A 23640-nucleotide genomic window follows, 5' to 3' on the forward strand; every position below is an offset into this window, starting at 1 on the left:
TTTTGTTAATGTTGTGTCATGTTGATTGATTTGAAGACACTGAACCATCCTTGTATCCCTGGAATAAATCCCACTTGATCATGGTGTATGATCATTTTAATGTATTGTTGAATTCGGTTTGCTAATATTTTAGAGAGAATTTTTGAATCTATGTTCATTAGGGATGTTGGCCTGTAATTTTCTTTTCTTTTGGCACCCTTGTCTGGTTTTAGTATCAGGGTAATGCTGGCCTCATAAAATAGGTTTGGAAATGTTCCTTCCTCTTCTATTTTTGAAGAGTTTGAGAACTGGCACTAATTATTCTTTGAATATTCGGTATAATTCACCAGTGAAGATGTCTGGTCCAGGACTTCTTTCTGTCTGTTGGACAGGGAGGTGGGATTATTAATTCAATCTCCTTACTAGTAATCAGCCTGTTCAGATTTTTAGTCTCTTCATGATTCAATCTTGGTATGTTGTACATTTCTAGGAATTTTATTCATTTTTTTCTAGTTGTGCAATGTGTTGGCATATAATTGTTCAGAATAGTCTTTTACTATCCTTTGCATTTCTGTGTTATTAGTTGTAACATTTCCTCTTTCGTTTCTGATTTAATTTGAGTCCTCTCTCTTTTCTTCTGATGAGTTCAGCTACCATATACATTTTTATCTCATAGGCACAGAGAGAGCCATCACATCAAACACATGTTCACAACCTATTGAGGACTAAATATCACAAAACAAAAAGAGAGGGGAGGCATCCTTAGGGAACAGGTAGAGAATTATTTCATCTGCTTTAGGCCAGTGATGAAGTAATCTCCCACCAACTTTGGAAGCTCTTCAAAGCCTTTGTTCTTGTTTTCTCTTTCTTCTTCTTCTTCTTTTTTTTTTTTTTTGTTTTTTTTTTGTTTTTTTTGTATAGCAAATAAATATATTTGCAGGGAACACCTGAAGAATATTTACAAAAATATTGGGATTTTAAATGACATTTTTCTTCTTGCTTATCTGTATCTTCTAGCTTTTCTACAATAATGATGAATGTGCATATCACACACACACACGGCTGACTTTTATAAAAGTTACCCATGAAGTAGTACCTTGTTATTACCATAATGAACAGTCAGATATTGGAAATTATTCTATGAGGTGAAGAAACTTGATAAAGGTATTATGGAAATTAGTATTGAAAGCTAATTGGAAAGCAATTTTCTACATTTTATATTCTGTAGTAATATATAGGAATAAGAAAAGGATGTGGTCCTCTCTTAATCATCGCTCTCATCATATTTGGAAAGAGTGCATTTTGTTTTCCATTACAATCATTTTGTGATCACGTATTATTCTCAAAGCCCTTGTTCTTACTCCCAGTTAATACTCAGGGCATTCAGTTCTGTGAACTCTTGCCTTCTGACAGATCCCATGGGTCTTAACCGAATTAGTTTGCTGTTCTCTTCAGTACATATGAGTCAGCACACTGGACTGTCTTCAACAGAACAGAGAAGAGAGCCCTGGAATTCTTGAGGAAAAAGAGTTCTCGTGTGGGCTTATGCTAGGTCAGGAAGCACAATGGAGAATGAGAGCCTGCCTTGAAGAAAACAGCACTATAGACTGGGATGTCGCCAGCAAGATGAAGAGGTTGATATCATCATCCAGCACCCAAGATCCCTCAATTATTCAGTGCGTTTGATCATGTAGATTGAATTACCATAAAGCCCTTTCACCGTCCTTTTCCCCCACTAGATAGGAAGCACGAGGGTGGGACTATTTTTCTTTTTAATCATTGTATTTTGGGATTCAGGATAATGAACAATATAGAATGGTATTATTTTCAGTTTGATAGCAGAGCAACAAGCTCTGCCTGCGGTCAAATCGCTCTGCCTCTCCTATGAAATTTTCCACCACCCAGCCCCAGGCTCCAACCCAGCTGCCTCTACTGGGAGAATCGGTGTGTAAGGAAGAACCTCTCCTGTGATCCACGCCTACAGACCGTTCTCCTCAACTTGCATCAGCTAAGGCTGTAACTTATAAATAGTAAGGTTATCAACCAGTTTTATAACTAGCTATGTGTAGAGCACTTTATAACGCATTGTGTTTATGCCATCCTTAAAGACAGGTAGTAATAGTCCATTTGAGAGATGAGGAAAATGAGATTCAGAGTATTATATAAATCGGCCAAGCTCTATCACCCAGAAAGTGTTAACACCAGCATTGGAAACAAATGAATGACTTAAAATCTGTGTTCTTTATCATATATGCATTTTCTCCTAACAGCAAATAGAAACATTTGCCTTTCGATGAGGAATTATGGAAGACTCAAAACCTTTAAATGTATAAGATTAAGCTATAATTTCTGATTGACAGGTGGCAGAGTTGGAATTCTGAAGTGAAGACTCTGTTTACTAGTCAGTTGCTTTTTCTCTCCACTCTTCATCTGGGATATGACTATAATCAACCTGTGCTCATTTAGACTACTGTCACTTGGCCATCCTCACATATTTTCCCCTTTAATAACAGGACATGGTGACTACAGCTTCCACTTATCTATTTGAAGCCACAGAAAAAAGACTTTTTTTCAAAAGTGTATCAATATTAATTCCTGAGAATTGGAAGAATAAGCTTCAATACCGCAGGCCAAAACATGAAAGCTACAATCATGTAAGCATCAAAAAACTTCTCTTAAAATATTTTTTTTTCTAGTGCTTTTCAAATTTGCTGAATATGGAGTATTTCGGAGTTTTTCAAATTAAATGTTATCATTTTTATTTTTAAAATTATTTAAATGATTTTTTTATTTCTAAAATGATTTTAATGATTTTAAACTCTTTTTAAACATTCTCAGGCTGATGTTTTAGTTGCACCACCTACCCTCCCTGGTAGAGATGAACCATATACCAAGCAGTACACAGCCTGTGAAGAAAAAGGAGAACGTATTCATTTCACCCCTGACTTTGTACTTGGAAAAAAACTGAATGAATATGGGCCAAGAGGTAGGAATTTTGGTTGAAATATATTTTGCAAAGCTTCCAACAATCAGCTGTGTATCCAGGTTAAGTATACAAGCCCTGGAGCTAGAGTCCCTAGGTTCAAACCCTGACTCCCCTATATTTCAGTTATGTGTGACCTTAGACAAGTGAGCTAGCCTCTCTGTGCTTATTTCCTGTAAAATGGTGACTAGAGGAGTTCCTACATTATAGGATTGTTGTGAATATTAAAACAGATAATCCATGTAACTGTACTCAGTACAGTATCTACAGAAATGTAAACACTGGGCAGCAATAATAAATGTTTTTCTTAAAGCATACTTTGCAAATCTTAATTTTCCAGTTCTCCACAGCTGGATATTAATCAATCACATGCCACCTTGATGGAAGGCAGATGTGTGAAAAGCTGAAAAGAGCTAAGGTGACAGTTCCTGGCCAAGAAAAAATACTCAGGGGCTGTTAGTTGCTGATATTATTATTATTCAACCTATTTGGTTGAACTAGATGAACTTATCTATAAGTGATCATTTTTACCTATAAAAATGGCAATTTCATTTATTTCAATCTAAAATTAAGATCATTGGTTCAAATGAACTAAAGCACATATTTTTCACTTAAAAATACAAATTATTCTGAAAGGAGGGCCCAACTCACATATCACTCACTATGCAAGGAAAACCTTTCTGATTCTGCATAATCTAAGATCACTTCTCCTTCTTCCACTGCCCCTTCAATTAAGTCTTTTGTTTCTGCCAAACCCTCAGCTAGCCCTGGTTCTCATCATTACCGTGACCTGTTCCCCGCCCCAGTCTTGAAATCTCCATCATCTAATTCCATGCTAATCTTAAGTCTTCCCCATACTTGAGTCTGAACATGTCACTCTCTTTGGCACCCCTAATCTTTTGCTTCCTTCTAGCTGTGCCTTTTTTTTTCCTACCTGGCATGTCCAGCAAAGTCAGTCATTTCAACTACAAGTATAAATAGCTCAATTTATTCACCACTCTTATCTTTATATTTCATTCAACTTGCCAAATCCTATGTACTGAATCTCCAGCTAGTTTCCTTTGGCTCCTTTAATGTTTCCAAGATTGTGAAAGAAAATTACAAAACTAATTCGTATCATTACAAAAACATGTTTTCCAAACTTAGTGAAGCCCTCAAAGCTACTCAACAATGTCCATACTTGCCTCTTCTCAACTTTCTTCTCATCCCTCACAGCAGCTGTTACAAAATTTCTACCAGTTTTCTCAAGTTCTCTGGCCACTTTTTTCAATCCCATCAATCAATATATGCCTTGATTAAGAAAACAGAGCCCCTACCTTCTTCTCTCTACTTCTGAACTCATGCCCACCTCTATGTGTCTTAGAAGACAAAGATTTTCTCCAATTTTTAAAGCCAATGTTTTCCTGAGCTTTTACTGTTTTCCCAAACCTCCCACCTCAGCTCTATGTGATAACTGACAGTTTAATGTGATAGATATGTATATGAAAACTCACATTCTGAAAAACAATGTTCTAAAAACAACACGCCTTTTGGAAAAATAAGATTAAGAAGAGAGTGTTCAAAACATATGCAATTTGCAATAAAAAATGACTAACAATAACAACAGGTACCTGGAAAGATTATTTAAACCATCGTGGCAGAAACTCAGTGTGGCTAGAGGCTGCCAATATAGTAGATGTTAAAAGTACACACACACACAAGCACATACACGAAGAGTGAAATGTTATTAGAAATGAGAACTGGGACAGTGATATAGATGGAAATGGAATTCTAAGTCACAGGGGCTACATTTCTTACAATAAACATTGTATATATTTAAGGTGTACATGATGGTGATTTGATACACATAGTGAATAGCAAAATGATACTATAGTCAAGATAACTAACATATCATCTCCTCACAGCTAGCTTTTGTGTGTGTTGTGTATTGAGACCTGAAATGTACTTTCTTAGCAAATTAAGGTGGTCATGGGAAGGAGGGCAACCTGCCATGAGTTGAGAAGGAAGCAAATCTGAGAGAGGGCCCCAGTAAAAAGGGAGCCACAGACCAGGCCATTTCACATTTCCTTAAAATTCACCAAATTCCTATTGCAGTAACTGGTGTGAAGGTTTTTTTCCTCCTATACTGGTTTATATACAATTTCACAATCACTAATCGGGCTCCATGAGCCTAGGAAATCTTTAACCAGTGCTTTAAAATTTAATGTGTAGAGGAATTAACTTAGGGATCACGTTGCGATGCAGATTCTGATTCAGTAGGTCTAGAGTGGGCCCAAGATTCTGCATTTCTTGTTTGCTCCTACGTGACACTCATGCTGCTGAGTCAAGGCACCCATTTTGAGTAACAAGGACTTAAAGAAACATGATGTTAGCACAATGCTGATATTTTCCCATCTTCAGATCTCATGAGTTGAGTGAGAGAAACACACATGGTAGCAGCCTAGACTATTTTTCTAACTTCTCCTTCTCTGTTTCTAATTCCTTTTAAGTTTTTCCTAGTATTGATAAAACAAAAACTCTACTTGTTTTTCCTTCCTGCATTTCAAGCTGTGGATTTATTCTTCTATTTACCCTGAAATTCTTAGGACTTTTTTTTATTCTGACTCCCTCTCTATAAGTTTATCTTAGTAAAGGTATATATATATATACATACATAATATATATATGTATGTTACTCGTCTTTATATTTCCTGGTACGCAGTACAGTATTTAAGACATATAATTAATAATTATTTTCATATAATTAATGCTTATTTGTGCTAAGTAATATAAATTAATCACTTCATTTAGATACCCCCAACATTACATATGGTTTATAGCAGTGTTTTTCAATCTATTTTTTTCATTATCAATGCTCTAAGGAGCATTTATAGGCTTTTTTTTTTAACATTTAATTGCACCTTCATGAAATTTTAATACCACAAATGCTCCTTGAATAATCAAAACACTATAGTTATGCCACATCCCATTCTTTTGGGTATATCTTCCTTGAAAAGAAATCTACAAAGAACTTTAAGCTAAGGTGATACCCAAAGTAAATGGTTTCAGAAGTTGCCTTGTTCAGATGTCTGCAATGCATTTAACCACCACAAGGCTACCAGGAGAGATGTTTGGAAAAGGGGAGCATACAGCCATTAGTGTAAGCAGGTCAGCAGCAACGTTAGTCTCAGTAAAGAACACAAATATGTTACATATCTGTTTATGTTGTTAGTAGGAGTGAGCTTTGTAGAGCCAAAAACCACTGTAATATCTAAGACTTTTTGCCCTCCATGAACTAAAATCAAAAAGCCCAGTCTATGCTGTCCGTAGCAGAGCATAGACATAATAAATGTTTCATTGATTTAACACGTTGTAGAATAAAAAGATAATATACTATATAACATACTATAATTCAATGTAATGCTCTATGCTTTTTTATAAACAAAAATATAAATATTGGCAGTGATTTAAAACCTAAATATATCTTATTTTAAAAAAGATTTCTTAAACTATTTGAAGGACAAATTTTGTCACTTGAACTATGATCATGTATTTGAAATATTTTCCCACAGATAAACTGTTTGTCCACGAGTGGGCCCATCTCCGCTGGGGAGTGTTTGATGAGTACAACGATAACCAGCGTTTCTACAGCGCTAAGTCAAAAAAAATTGAAGCAACGAGGCATGACCATTTAAATTTTCTTAAATTACTTCAGTCTGTCACTTCCTATTTCCCTTAGTTTGATTTCCTTGAACTGCCAATCATTCATTTTATCCCAATACAGATAATAGAGGCTATATCTCCATACAGTACTTTTCCGGGGTTTTTTTGTTTTGTTTTGTTTTGTTTTGTTTTGTTTTAGTAAATGTATCTCAAAATAGCTGGTGGCCAATTTAAAGTACACATAACATCCAAGAACATTTGGAAGTCAAGTTGACATATTTTAATATCTCTCCTCCATGGCTGCCAGAACTCATTTACGCTAAAGTTGTGTTCTGTGTAAAGACCCATACTACATGCTGAGAGATCAAAATCATTTACTTTGCATAAGAATGAAACAAATTCTTAATAAATAGTGGTAACTGTGGGCTGAGTAAGAAATCAAACAGCTTCAAGGAGCCAAACAGGAATTTCTTGCGATTTATAAAAATTCATTTTAAAATACCAATCTAACATCACAGTAATAACGGATAATGCTCTTGGTTGTACGGTCAAGAGAGGAGAATAGTTGGGGGAAATCCATCTAAAATTGTGTGCCATCAGTTTAACCCATCTTAGATGGGGCTGGGGACTTATCAAAAATGTACAAACTGAATGATGCATGATTTCAAAGAAGGCCCTTCATCAGCCCGTAACACCAGTTTCAGGACATGTATTTTAAAGAGTATTATATTGATTATATCTGTTTTCATCGTATCCCCCTAAATGTCTAGTGTCTGCTGCAGAAAATTCATCATGATTGTTAGTATAGATAACATCATTATATTCACTAACTTTGGGGACAGTAGAAGCATTCATATATGTAGGAGACTCCCTGAATGACTGAATGAAATTTGAACTGGAAACACACTGAAAAGATGGGATATATTCACATCCCAGCACGTTTGCTATATCACTGCAACCTGTGGCCAATTCCATGCAATAAAACATGCATCTAAAATGCTGCCACCATTCTTTACTGTCCTAGGCAGTACCTCAGTCTTTCCTTAAAGCCACATTTCCTTTTGGATAAAAATGCTCCTTGAATAATCAAAACACTTATAGTTACGCCACATCCCATTCTTTTGGGTATATCTTCTTTGAAAAGAAATCTACAAAGAACTTTAAGCTAAGGTGATACCCAAAGTAAATGGTTTCAGAAGTTGCCTTGTTCAGATGTCTGCAACGCATTTAACCACCACAAGGCTACCAGGAGAGATGTTTGGAAAAGGGGAGCTTACAGCCATTAGTGTAAGCAGGTCAGCAGCAACGTTAGTCTCAGTAAAGAACTCAGCCATTGTATATACTGGAGATCCCACTTAAAATTTCCCTCTGAAATTTCTTGGAAAATTCCTCTGGTAGAAACCCTTCAACTTTGCTTTCAAAATAGGATGTGTGTGATACACACGTAAGAATAAAATCCTTGATATAAGGATCATTAAGAATGGACATTTACATTTTTTTTTAAATGTTAATGGTTAGGTTGCCTCAAAGACTAACTGTCACATGTTTTCAGGTGTTCCAAAGGCATTACCGGTACAAATAAAGTTTATAAGTGTCAAGGAAACAGCTGTTCAATTAATAAATGCAGAATTGATTCTAAGACAAAACTGTATGAAAAAGATTGTCAGTTCTTCCCTGATAAAATTCAAACTGCAAAGACATCCATAATGTTTATGCAAGGTATTGATTCTGTAAGTATGTCAATTTCTACTACATATCGTATATTTATAATCAAAGGACATGTTATCATGTTCATAAAATGTCTATGCAGGTGACCTGAGGGATTATATATATTAATATATAGTTCCTTGAACATTGATTGGCACATAGTAAGCACTGAATTAGTGTTACTTATTATTACTATTCCTGAAAATCCACCTTACTATTATGATTCCTAATGAATCAGACTTCATTAAATAAACAACATATTTGCAGAGCAGAAATTGTTTTCAAATTTGTAGTTTACTTTTCAAATGCATCCTATATAAAACTTTTTTTCATTTTATTAACCTTTTAGGTCGTTGGATTCTGCAATGAAGAAACCCATAACCGAGAAGCTCCAACCCTACAAAACAAAATGTGCGATTTGAGAAGCACCTGGGAGGTGATCAGTAATTCTGAGGATTTAAAAAACACCACACCTATGGTGGCACCGCCCCCTTCACCTGTCTTCTCATTGCTGCAGATCAGTGAAAGAATTGTGTGCTTAGTTCTTGATAAGTCTGGAAGCATGAGTGTAAGTTCATGGTCCCATTTTTCCTGGATGTAGTGACTAGTGGATGATTTAATGCCTAAGAACGCTCTGAACACTGTCTTTACTTGGGTTGTTCGAAATTTCATGGTGGCATAAGTCCCATCACTTCCTGTAATCAGGACCTCAGGAGAGGCAGTGAATATTGTAATGAAAGAAGGATAGCAATAGAGTTTAAAACACCTAACCTAAAAGTCTCGTTTTTTTCTCCCAGAAAATGGAGAGTTTACTGAGGAGGACTTTTAGGCCCAACAGTAAAGATTTAGTTAGAAGATCAGAGCAGAAGACTGAAATATGGAAATGTTTTCTTACCTGCTGCTCCCTTTATCTACTGGAAATACTTGACAGAAATGAGGATAGAGTGGATTGCTGAACTTCATTCCAAATCAATTTTATTTATCATCTATATAAATGACCTCTTCATAATCAAAGACACAAACAAAAAGCATCACCATGAAGAAGATATAGTCAGATTCAGCCATTCATTCCTTCTACTACCATTTAGTAAATGGGAGACATTATTCTAGGCGCTAGAAATAGAGATCCATATCCTTGAAAGGTTTACAGTTGCATGGAGAAAACTTTCTATCCCTTCCACATCACCTAGTTAACACATTCTCATCCTTCAAAATTTGGTACGGGCACCCACTTCTTCCAGGAGGCGGACTGGTCTTCCAAGCTGGGCTGAAGGCCCTTCTGTTGATCTCCCACAATGAACTGTGCAAACCTCTATTACTGTATATTGTACTAAAATTACACATTTCTCTCCCATTAGACTAGACACTCCTCTAGTACTTGGAACCAGATCCTCTAGGAACCATGTCCTCTACCACTTTAAACCATGTCTTACTCATCTTTGTATCCCCTTTGCCTAGAAAAGGGTTTATCACACATAGGTGCTCAATAATAACTGTTGCAATAAATGGACTGCGGATGAGCAGACGTAATGTGGTAAGGCACCCAGAAGGACAGCACATTGGAGGCAGGACTGAGCATGCTAAAGATCAGGAATAATGTTTCCAACAAATGGTGGATTGTGTGGTTAATGAAAAGGGTAGACAGTGATAGAGCTGAATGAAATAAATCACAATAGCACAGGGTTTCTGAAAGAGCATCAAAGTGCTAGACACCAGGACATAGAAGTGTTCTAGGAAGTGTCCTGGGGGAGAGATGACATTCCTGATCAAGAGATGAGTAGTCACCCCTAGACAGGGTGCAGGCAGAGCCAGGATCAAAGGTAAAATAAAGTGTCAGAGAGAGGCCTCAAAGATGGGGATGTAGTGTTCGCTTCGGCAGCACATATACTAAAACTGGAACGATACAGAGCTTAGCATGGCCCCTGCGCAAGGATGACACGCAAATTCGTGCAGCGTTCCATATTTAAAAAAAAAAAAAAAAGATGGGGATGTAGTTCCCACTGTGACTTGGTTCTAGGAAGGTCCGAGGGAAATTTGGGCATGTATTAAGGGGAGGTACTACAAATCAGTTGGTGTTGAGGGACTGCAAAAGACAAATGTGTGAAAAGGCTTCCTTACATCCTGAGCATTCACCTAGGAAAGAGGGATGAATGGGTTACCCAAGAACCAATTCCAATTAATCCATTGGTGCAGAAGTGGTGGGGAGATTTTAGGAGCAGAAGAGGTAGTAGCTGGTCCTCTCAGAATTTAACTGCAGCTCGAGCAAGTTTCAACTTTTGAGTTGTCTCGTCTCCAGTGGATGGGGAGATTTCAGTCTCTAGTTGCGGGGTCCATGCTAGTCTGGTTTGATACTGGGGAACCCGGGGAGTGGTTTCATCTTGATACAAATGGGACAGAGGACCCCAGGAGTACTTGAGACATCTCTAAGGTATGTGTCATCACCCTGCAATTCCAACCCAATACTCCCCACAAACTCCAACTGTAATTTGGGTGCTAAGCAGCCAAGAATGACCTCTAGTTAAAAGCCTGTGTTCCTTACTAGATTATATGTGTCTCATAATACACATCACTGTATTTTTTAATTTCATCAATTAACAAATAATTGCTTTAACACCAAATGCTTTCTTTAACAAATTCTGTTTACTCATTCTTTGTGATATGCTACTATTTTCCAGTGGAAAACCACTTAGCTTTTTTTTTTTCTTTGTCCATTTCATTCAGACTTCTGACCGTCTAAATCGAATGAATCAAGCTGCAAAACATTTCCTGCTGCAGACCATTGAAAACGGATCCTGGGTGGGGATGGTGCACTTTGATAGTACTGCCAAAATTCAAAGCAAGCTAATCCAAATAACAGGCAATGACAAAAGAAACAACCTCTTGAAGAGCTTGCCTACAGCAGCTAATGGAGGAACATCCATCTGCGCTGGAATTCAAGCAGGATTCCAGGTGAAAATCATACTGCATGTATAGTTTGTTTTCTATTGTTAGGACATTTTTCTATTAGTGCTGCTACACATACTTGCTCACTAATATTAACATAACTAATTCTAAGAAATACAGGATTAAGAACATAAAAAAAATCCACTTGATGATTTTTTTAATGGATCAGTGAATCAATAAATAAACTGATGGGTGAATACATTCCTGTGAAAATGCCACTGGAGTCTAAGCCCGATAGGTCAGGGACTTTGTCTTTTCACATTGCAATAGTCAGTACTCAATAAATGCTAGTTAACTAAGTGTGTTTTGGCTGCATAATTCATCACCTTTTAAGGCAATGAATCAACTTACATGTCTGGTATGATACCACGTTGGGCCAATCCTCATTTCAGTTTCTGTGAGGTTCAGTTAGGGCAGTCTAATGTTTATCTATTAAAGCAGATATAGTGGGGACTATTACTGTGTTTCCCCGAAAATAAGACCTCGCCGGACAATCAAGTCTAATGCGTCTTTTGGAGCAAAAGTTAATATAAGAGCCGGTCTTATGTAAGGGATACTGGTTAGAACGCGAGTTTTGACATCAGAGTCCTGGCTCTGCTATTTCCCAGCTACTCATGTATGATCTTCAGCAATGCTTTCAGTATCTTCGGACGCTCAATGCCTTAACTGAAAGAGAGGAAAATAAGAATGCCTACCTCATAGGATTATTATGAGAGTTAAATGATATGATATATTAATATACTTAAACAATATTCATATATTACATAGTAAATATGTAACTCGCAACTATTATTATAAATCTTGTGTTTTCCCAGCGTGTCGTCTTAAGCTTATACTTAATATCAAACGTGTCATTTTCCTGCTTAGAAATCTTCACTTCCCTCTCACAATCTATAAAATTAAGTCTGAATTCCCCAGTCTGATGTTATTCAAAAGTCTCTCCCCCGTCAATGAAACAGCTCTCTCATGATTTCCATCCATTTTCGTCCGTTTTCCCCTTCTGATGCTCTATGCTCTGACCAATTGACAGCACACAGCCTTCTCCAAGCCCACCGTGTCCTAACAGCCTCGCTACCTTTGCCCAAGCAAGTCCTCTGCCGACAATGTTTCCTTCCTTCCATCTTTGTGTGTTAAGATTCTACCAATTCTTCAAAATCCATGCTCTTTCATGTAGCATTTCCTCCTTTTTTACAAGAGCCTAGATTTCTAACACTATTAAATCTCTCTCATTTCTGAATTGCATGGCATTTTAGTGTAGCTTTTAGTGTAATGTTAAGTCGTGGGTTCAAACTCCAGTTATCAGTTACTAGCTTTGTGACCCTAAGCATGAGTCTTCATCTCTATATAGTCTATATAGTCATCAATTACCTCATTGGTAAAATTGGGCAATGAAAGCTAGCACATAGGGTGGTTCATGTTTTAATTTATTCAATATATATTTATTGTAGGAAGTAGGCAGCAAACATATACTATAATTTACTGAACATGTATTTATTTGCCAAGCAAAGCTCCTCTGTTCTTGTTGTGAATGCTGTTTCAGTGGGGAACAGATAATACATTGATAAATAAAGGAATAAAAACAATAATTGTAGATTGTGGAATCAAACAGGGTGATGTGAAAGAGTAGCTGAGAAAAGAGGGGTACTGCCTAATTTAGGTAGAGAGCACACTGAGGCCCTCTCTGCAATGCAACATTTAAGCTATGATGTGAAGGATGAGAAAGAGCCAGTGGTTTCAGCCAGAAAGGAAAGTATAAAGTCCCTTAAGAAAGAGGTGGGAAAGAACAAGACTATTCTAGGAACTGATAGAAGCTAGTGGCACTGAAATTTGACGAATGAGGGGGGTATGGAATGTGGTTGGCAGGTAGACAATGGCTACATATTTCAAAGCTTAAAAAATACATATAAAAGGTTTGTATTTTAAGCACAACAAAAAGCTACTGAAGGGTTTTAAGTATCAGTGACTGATAATCAATTCATGCGTTAGGAAGACGATTCTGGTTGCCCTAGATACAATAAATTACAGGTAGTAGGGTAATGATCCAGGGACATATTGGGAGCTCAGACTCAAAAGAGATGTTGTATAAAATACATTTAACACCCAGCAAATGTTCCCCAACAGGTAGCACTGCACTGTTGTGCTGTTTCTCTTGAACTACAGAATATATTGTGTCTTTGTCACTCATCTGTATATCTCTTTAGTCTCTCACTTACATCTCAGTAAATATTTTAAATTTAATTCCTGTCTGTTTACAAATTCAGGAACGATGTAGTTCCTGTTGAATCTCCAGCAGCCAGGACAGTGACTAACACATAGTAAGTGCTCAGCGAATAACTAATACAGGAAAGGGAGAGGTGAAGAAGAGCTAACTCTACTTCATCTTTGGATCTTCATTTTGCGATCAAATGTGTAGGAGGAATGTGGGGGAGGGGTGCTGTATAAATGCTGTAAATGTATAAAAGCATTTCCTATTTTCCAGTTTTGTTTTAATGCATGTCAGAGAATATTTCTCTTATATTGCAACATACATAATAGTCATTCTTTGCCTCAAAACATGAAAAAATTGAAATGAGGCTGGTCATGTTCCCTAACCCCAGTTTTATTAGGGATTTCTACATTCCAAACCCTTTTCTGCAAATGTACACACAGCTCCGCTCCACGTCTATGAAAGCCACTGATAATCTGGCATTTGTTCCTCTTAGCCTAGACTCACTTTCTCAAAATGGTGTAAAGAAGCCACCACCAATTAAACCTGTCAGAGAAGATGAAATATAGTTACTATCCTGTGATAAATTCTCTTGATCATTTTATATAGGAGTCTAGATTCAGATCTCTGAGTGTAAACTATTTGACGTTACAGGAAAAGGATTCAAGCCAGAAATAGAACTCAATAAATACAATTCATGCATTCTCTGAGCATCACCAACATAGTTTTGTGCTTGTTACTTTTAAAGATAAAATAAAAGTTGTATGACAAGATCCCTAACCTTGACCTGCTTAGAACTTTCTCTATATTTTCTCTGCAAGCATACCGAGGGGTCCCAAATTTGGAATCATTAAGTTGTTTTGTTGTTGTTGTTATTGTTTGCTTTTGTTTAATGTTGAGGTGGATTTCAATGCAGTTAACTGTTTATATACTGAAGAGGGAAGTCTGGTCAAAGAAACAAGAGAACTATTCACTGCCACATTCTGTGATTACATTTTTGGTGTCCGGTTGACCTGACTTCCCCAGACTGAGATGTCATTGTCATTTAACTGAAGTAGCACGTTCCAAAGCCCTGCTCCCACACTACTTCCCGTGAGCAAACACTCTGTACAGCAGATTGACAGAAAATACAGGTGTGTTTAAGTTCCCCTAGGGGTTGGTAGTTGCAGATTCTATCTTTTTTAAACAGAAGCCATCGCTTCTTTCTGCACAATTTTATTTTCCCTGTTCATTTTTTTCTAATCTCCTATAAATCCATTTGATCTAGGAATATCTGGTAATTATGCTCTGATTATGTTTGCAGGTAATGAGCGAACGAAATGAACAACTGAATGGATCTGAAATAGTGCTGCTGAGTGATGGGGAGGACAGCACTGCAAAGAACTGTCTTGCTGAAGTGGAGAAGAGTGGGGCTGTCATTCATTTTATTGCTTTGGGACCAGATGCTGATACAGCAGTCACACAAATGCCCAATATAACAGGTAACATATGACCCATATACTCTAATTCTTTGATAGCAATGCATAAGTTTAGAGGGTGACAACTCATCAACTTCTTTTGAGCTCTGTTGTTGTTGTGCCAGGAGTTAGGGACCAGTTAAACCAGACTGAGCTCTGTTCTCAAGGTGCTCAGAGTCCAGCTGGCTGGAGAGACAAATAAAACTACTAGTCAGATAGCATAATCAGATAACATTCCTTCATAACAAGAGGAATATATAGAAGTCAAGCACTGTGTGAGCAGTGGAAGCCAGTAATTCTCCCAGGGTTGTGTAGTCGGGGAAAGAAGGCACTAGAGACAAGGTGAATTCTAAGCTGGGCCTTGAATAAGATGTTGAATTTCTTTGAAGGGGAAGAGGGTAGAAAAGATGATCAGATCCTGCATAAAAAAATTCAGGTTGAAATGATAATGCAAGGTACACGGAGGGATAGTGTGAAATCCAGAACAGTTTACTTAGGCTGCAAGGATAGGGGATTAACAGAAGCTCAGGCTGAATAGATCTAAATAACAAAGAAGTTTCTAGATAAACATTTACTCTGGTAGTTGTTATCTTAGATATGAGGCATGTGATGAAAATGGACCACATGTTTTCAATGCCTTCTTAAACACAGTAGAAAATATATAATTTATAACATTATGAATATCAGTTCTTATATTGACTTGGCTTCTAATGTTACCAAATATACACTTGCTATTATAGTGATTAGTTGTGCAAACTCCCATTGTTTCAAAGTGCTTTCATGTCCATTGTAAAATTCATTTCTATCCCAAGTAGCCCCCAAAAAGTAGTGATTTTTCGGACTTGTCTCCATGGCTTACAGTTTTTCTATCTCGCCATTGTCAGGATACCTCAATATAGCAGCACTTTAACCATTCTAATTTTCTGATTCTGATCTACTCTGGCTGGAAAATCTGAAGCCAATATTATTAGAACAGTATATTAAATAAAAGTGAATGATTCCCCTAACGGGCTATGTGAAATCTGTGAGCTTTAATACATGGAATTGTAACGTCTTGGGTTTTTGTTTTGTTTTGTTTTTGTATTCTGTGACTATTTGATACATTTTAGCCAGCTGAGATTTCTATAAATGAAGTATAAAGGTAGCTTACACTTCCTGGTTCTGACATTTTTAAGTTAACATTTCAGAGTTTATCTTTACACCTATTGGGTTTTGGCCTATTTTAGTAATATATACTGAAACTATTATTTTGATTATTTGTTACCTTAAAATCACTAAAATGTGATAAGTACTTATTTTCTAGAAAGCAACCTAGTTTATGTATTTACATTTTAGGAGGAAGCCATCTTTATTCCTCAGATAAAGCCCAAAACAACGGCCTCATTGATGCTTTTGGGGCCCTTGCATCAGGAAACACGGACATTTCCCAGCAGTCTCTTCAGGTCAGAGTTCCCACTCCTCAGGTTTTTGTGTTTGCATTTAATCATAATCAAGAAAAGTAATTTGGTTGTTATTTAAGTTTTGAATTCTATATTTTTCTCAAAGTAACTTTTTAATTAAAATCAAAACTTCAATGTAAGATAGAAATTATTGCTTAGCTATGACCAAATTAAGTAATAAAACAGTGAAGTAAGTAATGAAATAGCAGACTTTTTTTTTTTCTTTTTCTTTTCCCATAGAGTTTGGTTAAGGGATAAGATCAAAACCTAATAATGTTAAATTTTCCATAAAAAGTAGACTTTGTTCAATAGTGTAGCCTCCATTTTTCTATGAATGCATGAAAAAACCTCATGCTTCCAAGATTTCCCCCACCCTTATCTGCTGTGAAATAAATTTAAGTTAGATGAACAAACTCAAGAACCTGGCTTGAAAATGGAAGGAAAGTATCTTGGAAATAAATTTCCTAAACAGAGTGAATAATCATGCATATCTAAAAATGTAGGGTTTCCTTTACCTCTTCAACCACTCTTTTCACTGGTTGTCTATTTTATTCACGTCTCTTCAACTCAATTCCTGTTTTCATCCATGTTTAAATAACACTCCCATTTTCTGTTAGATTCTAAAACTTTGACTAAACTTTGATTCTTCATTCATGGCCCATGTAAAATGTCAACACCAACTGTTTCCTTCAAAATACTTTTTACAAAATTCTATCTACATCCATTCCCACTAAGACTTTATCCATTCTCACCATGACACTTTATGTGAATATGTGTCTTCCATCTTCCAGATCGTCAAGTCACTGCCTACATTAACACTGACATGATCATGTAAACAAACCTATTTTCCTCAACTCTCCAACAATGAAGAGCATATAAGTTATAGGATGCAGGGTTAGGAATATATGTGCCAATTGATTTAAAGATCTGGTTTGTAGCTTCACCCTACAAACAGATTACAAATTGGTCTGGAATCTAGTTTGGCAGCATATAAAGAATAAACTGAAGGAGAATAAAGCTAATTTATGAGGATGTCAATCCAGTTGACTTAGAAAATGATGATACTATTGTCTAAAATTGACAAGTAAGGTGGGAGAAGTGATTTTGAGAATACTATTTTGTGTTGTTTTAACCTTAGTAATTTTTAGTGGATGGTGGGACATTAAAATGGAATATTCCAAAGGAATTTTGAAATGTAAGAGCAGAATGTGGAGAATCAGCCAGAAAAAGAGATATTTGCATGCAGGAAGTGCTCAGAATTTTGAGAATGGACTTTTTAAATGGTATGGAAGGGGAAGAAAGAAGGTTTTGCTCCCCTCACTTAAAATGGCAGACAGAATGCAGAGGAAAAATTGCGTCCCATTCTTCACTCAGTTATTTTCCCCTCCTACTACTACGTAGCCAAAGCCTCCTAATTGTCTTACACTTTCCTGATGTGGAGTCTAAAAAAAATCACTCACATTCACATTTAACTTGATAATAATATTTTGTCCACTCAAAGACATGTCCACTTAACATATAACTAAGATGTTTGTCATGGCAATGATGTTCCAATGATAGAATTCATTCCCTTCTCTCAGCACTGAAATGAAGATATTTTTGGCTTAGGACTGGGTTGAGTAGAAGAGGGATTTCCCATCCTTTCCTCAAATGACACATCTGTAGAAAGCACCTTCCTGGTCAGTGGATAAAGTTGGCTCTCTTTGACTAAGAGACATCCACAAAAACTTGAAAAACTTTCTTTGAAGCACCTCCTAGAGAAAGGTCCTAACTTTCACTTGTCTTCTCAGGATTCCAACCTTCATAGACATCGTTTTGTTCACTTTACACTCTTGTTGGACATGCTTATTGCCCAGTGCTACTCACTCAATCATGTGTGAAAAATTATTTGAAGATTTCACATCAGAACATACCCATGAGTGCTTGTCTCATTATTTGCTAGTCCTGATTTTCTCTCTTGAGGCCTCACCTTATTGTGTCTCTGCTCAAATACCCTAACCACCAGCAATAGGTATTTTCTTTTAGATCATCGTGAAGATGGGTAAACTGAGGGACACACACACACACACCCTACAGTTATTTCTTCTTTGAGGTTGTAGTACCCTTTAATGCTAAAGCCTCAGGTGGGTGTTCACCAAAGCAACTGGGGAAAAAATAATAGGGCCATGTCTCCAACTATAAAACACATTCACCTGCTCTGGTGCTTTTATTATACTCTGTCCTTTCCTCAGACCCTGTATCTCCACACTTTCTGACTAACTGTCACATCCCAATTAGCTTCCAGAGAGATCATAAACCTAACGCAGTATGCCCTATAAAAGCTTGTTCTCAGGCCAGAAATTAAGAACCATGTTAAAAAAGAAAAACAGAATTAAGAATAAAATTACACTTTCCTCCCATTATTAATTTTAAAAATATATTTAAACAGCTTGAAAGTAAGGGATTAATCCTCACCAGCAATCCCTGGCTGAACGGCACTGTAATCATTGACAGCACCGTGGGAAAGGACACATTCTTTCTCGTCACGTGGAGCACAAACCGTCCCATCATTTCTCTCTGGGATCCTAGTGGAAAATCAATGGGAAATTTCATAGAGGACTCAGTTTCCAAAATGGCCTATCTCAGTGTTCCAGGAACTGCAAAGGTAAGCAATCAGCTTTTTGATTTCCTCGTAAATTTGTTGCATAGCTGAAAATACATTGTTTAACCTCATAAGTGTGAGTGCCAATACTTGTATCATCTTCAAAATTAAGATAAAATACAATGTACTTTCTATGCCTGTAGGGTCTTGAAAATTATGGTGGCAGGAAAAAAGGATAAAAGGACTTATGCATTGGAGGAAGGAAGAAAAGGGAAAAAATTAGGTAGGCTAAGAATGATTTAAAGAGGCAATGTGTAGGGACACTCTTTGCAACTTGATGTGTAGCTAGTCATTCCTTATTAGCATTAACGGATCATATTCTAGAATCTGTGAACTCCAAGGTCAAAGAATAAGGCCAAGACCAAGGCAAACTTTCCAGAACTTATTTTTCCCAGCTGAGATTGCACAAAATGTGGACACCATCATGACAATAGCCAGGATACCCTGTCCAAACTGCCTTTACTCTCTTCCTTTTACCTTAAAAATAACTCAAAAATCTCAAAACCCTATTTATTCTGTAACACATTTATAAGATTTGCTTTAGAGTTACGTAATGGAAACACAGAAAATAGCTTGGTCTTGGATACTGACTATATTTCCATTGAATTTTTAGGTGGGTGTTTGGACTTACAGTCTTCAAGCCCAAAGAAACCCAGAAACATTAACTATAACAGTTAATTCCCGGGCAGCAAATTCTTCTGTACCTCCAATCACAGTGAATGCTAAAATGAATAAAGATACAAACAGCTTCCCCAGCCCAATGATTGTTTATGCAGAAGTTCTACAAGGGTATATACCCGTTCTTGGAGCCAACGTGACTGCATTCATTGAATCAAGTAGTGGAAAAACAGAAGTTCTGGAACTTTTGGATAATGGTGCAGGTAATTCACAGTTTTTAATGAATAAGCCTATAGTTTCACGACTCGGAATGTGTTATGGGTCCCTGTGGCCGTGTGGGGCAGTGAAAGACATCAGAAGAATTGATGCCGAGTATGGATGAATACCAGCATCAGCAGGAAATTCTAACCAGGTGAAACCTTCAAAGTGATTAGCAAGTGTCTTGCACGTGGCAGCACTAAATAAATGTCATTTACTGTTACTATTGTTTGCCATCTGAACAAGCAATGTCTATCACCAGATAGGAAGGTCTCTTTCAGGAGACTGAAGACAGCATTAAGAATTCTGAACAAGTGTTTTTCTTAGGGGCACATCATCGAAGAAAATCTGGACAGAGACAGTGAAGCACAGCAGCCATAGGGGGTTAAATAGTAGAACTTGGGCCCCCCGACAGGGAAACAGGGACAGGCAAGAGTAATTCCCAACAGCTGGAATGAAGTGCAAAAATAGTCCTGGGAACTGAGGCCCAAGGGCAGGCAGAACTGCGGCAAGAGAGGAGGCGACCTCACCAGGGCACCAGATACCAGGTCAGACTGGCAGGAAACAGACACTGTTGCACATGCTGTCTCCCTGGTCTGTACGGGTGAGTGGTACTTAAAGAGCTTTTTCCCAGACTCTGGATTATTCTGGGAACTAAACCTTCTTTTGAGAGCTCCGTGAGCAAGGAAAAAACCAGTTTGGTAGACATCTGAATTATCACAGATTTCTATCAGTATCTTTTGCAATGTAATTAATTCAGTCAATTTATAATCCTCTCATCAACAAGCGTTGGCCCTGTGAAACATTTAGAAGGTAAAATTATTCTTTGGTGTACCTCAATGCCTTCCCCTGATGTGAAAATAGTTTTCTCAACTATCTCCTCACTCTTCCTTTCCTCCCAACCCTTTCCATGCTACATTAAAATTTACCTGCATCTTGTCATTTCTCAAGGTTTTTACCAGGTAGCGACTTAGCTAATTTGGAATGCCTTTACCTGAGACTGCATTGGTGATTATCAATGACTTGGAGCAGGGGTTCTTATACTTTAGCACACAAAAGCATCACCCGGAGGGCTTGTTATAACACAGAATGCTGGGCCCTTCTCTAGGTCTAAGAAATTTGCATTCCTAGTACAATTGAAAGACGTGCAGATGCTGCTGGTCCAAGGACCTTATTTTAAGAACCTCTGTCTTAGAATATTAACTGCTCTGAGAAATATGTTTGCAATTTAACAAATAACTGCAGTATCTGTGATATCAAGAAATATACTTATGGTACAATATTCCTGAACTCCCCCGATTGTTTATTCTAATAATAGATGGGTCTTTCCACTATCAGATTAGGGAGTGAATGGATCACAGAGCAAGAGGTGAGGATTAAATAAAAAGGGGTGGATGAAGATAAGTCAAAATAAGTAAGTGACTATAGTGAGAATTAAATCCTATGCAAAGATACTTTTTCTTTAGTGGGTATTCTTCCGATTTGAAGAGAGAGAAGACACAATTATGTATTTAGATAAACTAGGAGCTTCAACCAAACCATTTGGCTGAGAAACGGTCAGAAGAGTACTATAATAATCTGCAAAAAAATTGATAAGGTGAAGGGATTTTTTTACACACAGGTATAAATGTTTGTAATATATATATTATAAAATAATATATAATACACATATTATATATAATATATATTATACATGTTATATATAATATTTATGTATATATATATCAAGGAAACCAATTTAACAAGATACTGGTTGATAGAACATAATGGAAATATTCCCCAAAAGGTCAATCACAAAATAGGGAGCCCAGTCCAAGGGATATGCCTATAAAGGCCACAAGTTTGGCTTAGAAAACGCATACATTTATCTTTTTCTTTATAATGATAATGTATTCCTTAATGTCTATAACAAGGTGCTGATACTTTCAAGGATGATGGGGTCTACTCCAGATATTTTACAGCATATTCAGAAAATGGAAGATATAGCTTAAAAGTACGCGCCCATGGAGGAGCAAATGCTGTCACACGAAACTTGAGGCATCCACCGAATAGAGCTGCATATATACCAGGCTGGGTAGTGGATGGTGAGTAATTCATGATATCTGAAACCCAGCGCTGACTGAAATAATCGTGAATTGATATGATTAAAGCTTCAAACATTCAGAACTCAAAGTACAGCTTTTCCCATTTCTATAATGAAGTTCTCAGTCAGACTGGGGTTTGCCCCCAAACAACCTAAGCTTTGGTGCAGTGTCTGGCATCTAGTAAGCATTCAATAAATGTCAGCGATTATTATATTAGCTTGGAGCACTTTACCTATATCAACAATAATATGGAAGATTTTCAGCTCAAGATGAAGGAAACAGGCTAATATGTTATGTACCTAAGTATAAGGCAGTGACAGATTTTATCCTTTAGAATCCATATACTATAAAAGATACATAAATTTATTTCGAATATTTTTATTAAGTTAAAAGAAAAAGTGTATTGAACAAGGTGATGATAAGGATTAAGAATGCATTCCTTGTTAACTTTCCTTTGTCTTGTCTCTTATGACTGTCAGGGGTTTTCTGTTGACAATTGGAATATAAACTGAAGTATTATTTCATAGCATTTGCAGCAGGGAGGATGGGAAGAATCTGGCACAAGTGGCTGGAAGGGAACCAGTAGCAATTTCCCCAGGTTTATTCCCAGCTAACAGATAATTTGGGAAATAAAGAAATTCCTTTAAAAAAAAAAAAGCATATATAGAATTATATAACATTATTCCCTTTCAGGGTAGCCTTAATTCCAAAGCAATTTATTATCCAGTTATATCCTACAACATCCTGGTCGGGATGCTAAAGAAAAAACTGCTCCCACCAATTGGATGCTTATGACTTTGTCACCAAACTTAGTAAAATGTGACTGTGTATACATACCAACAACAACAAAGACAAGTGAGATGGGAATTTCAATTGAAAATACCATTGGGCTCATTATAAGTACTGTTGTGCTCATTATAAACAAGGAAATTTTTAATGCAGGGAAAATTGAAGCGAATCCACCAAGACCTGAAATTGATGAGGATACTCAGACAAACTTGGAGAGTTTCACCAGAACAGCAACTGGAGGTGCATTTGTGGTTTCAAACATTTCATTTCCCTTTCCTGACCTGTACCCACCAAGTCAAATCACAGACCTCGAGGCCACACCTGATGGGGATATGATCAGTCTAACATGGACAGCACCGGGAGATGACTTTGATGTTGGAAAAGGTAAGGATGAAATGTCATGGGGTGTTAATTAAGTGAGACATGCTCATGCAAAAAAGAAAGGGCATAAGGGTGGGTGGGAGGAGAATAATTTTTAATTGATAACTCAGTATTCATTTTATAGTTTGATATTTTTTGAATCAATCAAATATGAAACATTTTAACTGGTCCCACTTTCAAACAAAGAAGGTAGTATTTGGCAGTTTAAAAACAAAAATTCAGGCATGGCCGGTTAGTTCAGTTGTTTAGAGAACGCTGCTCTTAACAACAAGGTTGCCGGTTCGATCCCCACATGGGCCACTGTAAGCTGTGCCCTCCATAACTAGATTGAAACAACTACTTGACTTGGAGCTGATGGGTCCTGGAAAAACACACTTAAGATAAATAAAAGTTTTAAAAGTATAAAAATAAATAAAAATTCAGTTTACATTGAAAAATTAGTTAGGCTTTGGATGTGAGAATAAGCTTAGCATAAGTAAACAATATTTTTGAGGAGACTGAATAAACAGGAAC

At 36.9% G+C, this 23640-nt stretch overlaps 1 protein-coding gene and 1 non-coding gene across 2 annotated transcripts in view; both read left to right on the forward strand.

Moving 5' to 3' along the window:
* The window catches only part of CLCA4 (chloride channel accessory 4), a 29282-nt gene that overhangs the window by 4985 nt on the left and 657 nt on the right, over window positions 1-23640 (forward strand). Inside the window, exons 2-13 of the mRNA XM_033114309.1 lie at window positions 2493-2633; window positions 2818-2965; window positions 6514-6622; window positions 8157-8334; window positions 8661-8879; window positions 11033-11260; window positions 14764-14941; window positions 16253-16359; window positions 18785-19000; window positions 19611-19878; window positions 21787-21957; window positions 22900-23130. Of these exons, the coding sequence (XP_032970200.1) occupies window positions 2493-2633; window positions 2818-2965; window positions 6514-6622; window positions 8157-8334; window positions 8661-8879; window positions 11033-11260; window positions 14764-14941; window positions 16253-16359; window positions 18785-19000; window positions 19611-19878; window positions 21787-21957; window positions 22900-23130 (2194 nt within the window). The remainder of the gene's footprint in view (window positions 1-2492; window positions 2634-2817; window positions 2966-6513; window positions 6623-8156; window positions 8335-8660; window positions 8880-11032; window positions 11261-14763; window positions 14942-16252; window positions 16360-18784; window positions 19001-19610; window positions 19879-21786; window positions 21958-22899; window positions 23131-23640) is intronic.
* On the forward strand, window positions 10175-10278 carry LOC117027919 (U6 spliceosomal RNA). Its single transcript, XR_004424032.1, has one exon. It is a non-coding gene; the product is annotated as a U6 spliceosomal RNA (small nuclear RNA).

This window comes from Rhinolophus ferrumequinum, chromosome 9 (assembly GCF_004115265.2).
Source record: "Rhinolophus ferrumequinum isolate MPI-CBG mRhiFer1 chromosome 9, mRhiFer1_v1.p, whole genome shotgun sequence".
Classification (NCBI taxonomy): domain Eukaryota; kingdom Metazoa; phylum Chordata; class Mammalia; order Chiroptera; family Rhinolophidae; genus Rhinolophus; species Rhinolophus ferrumequinum.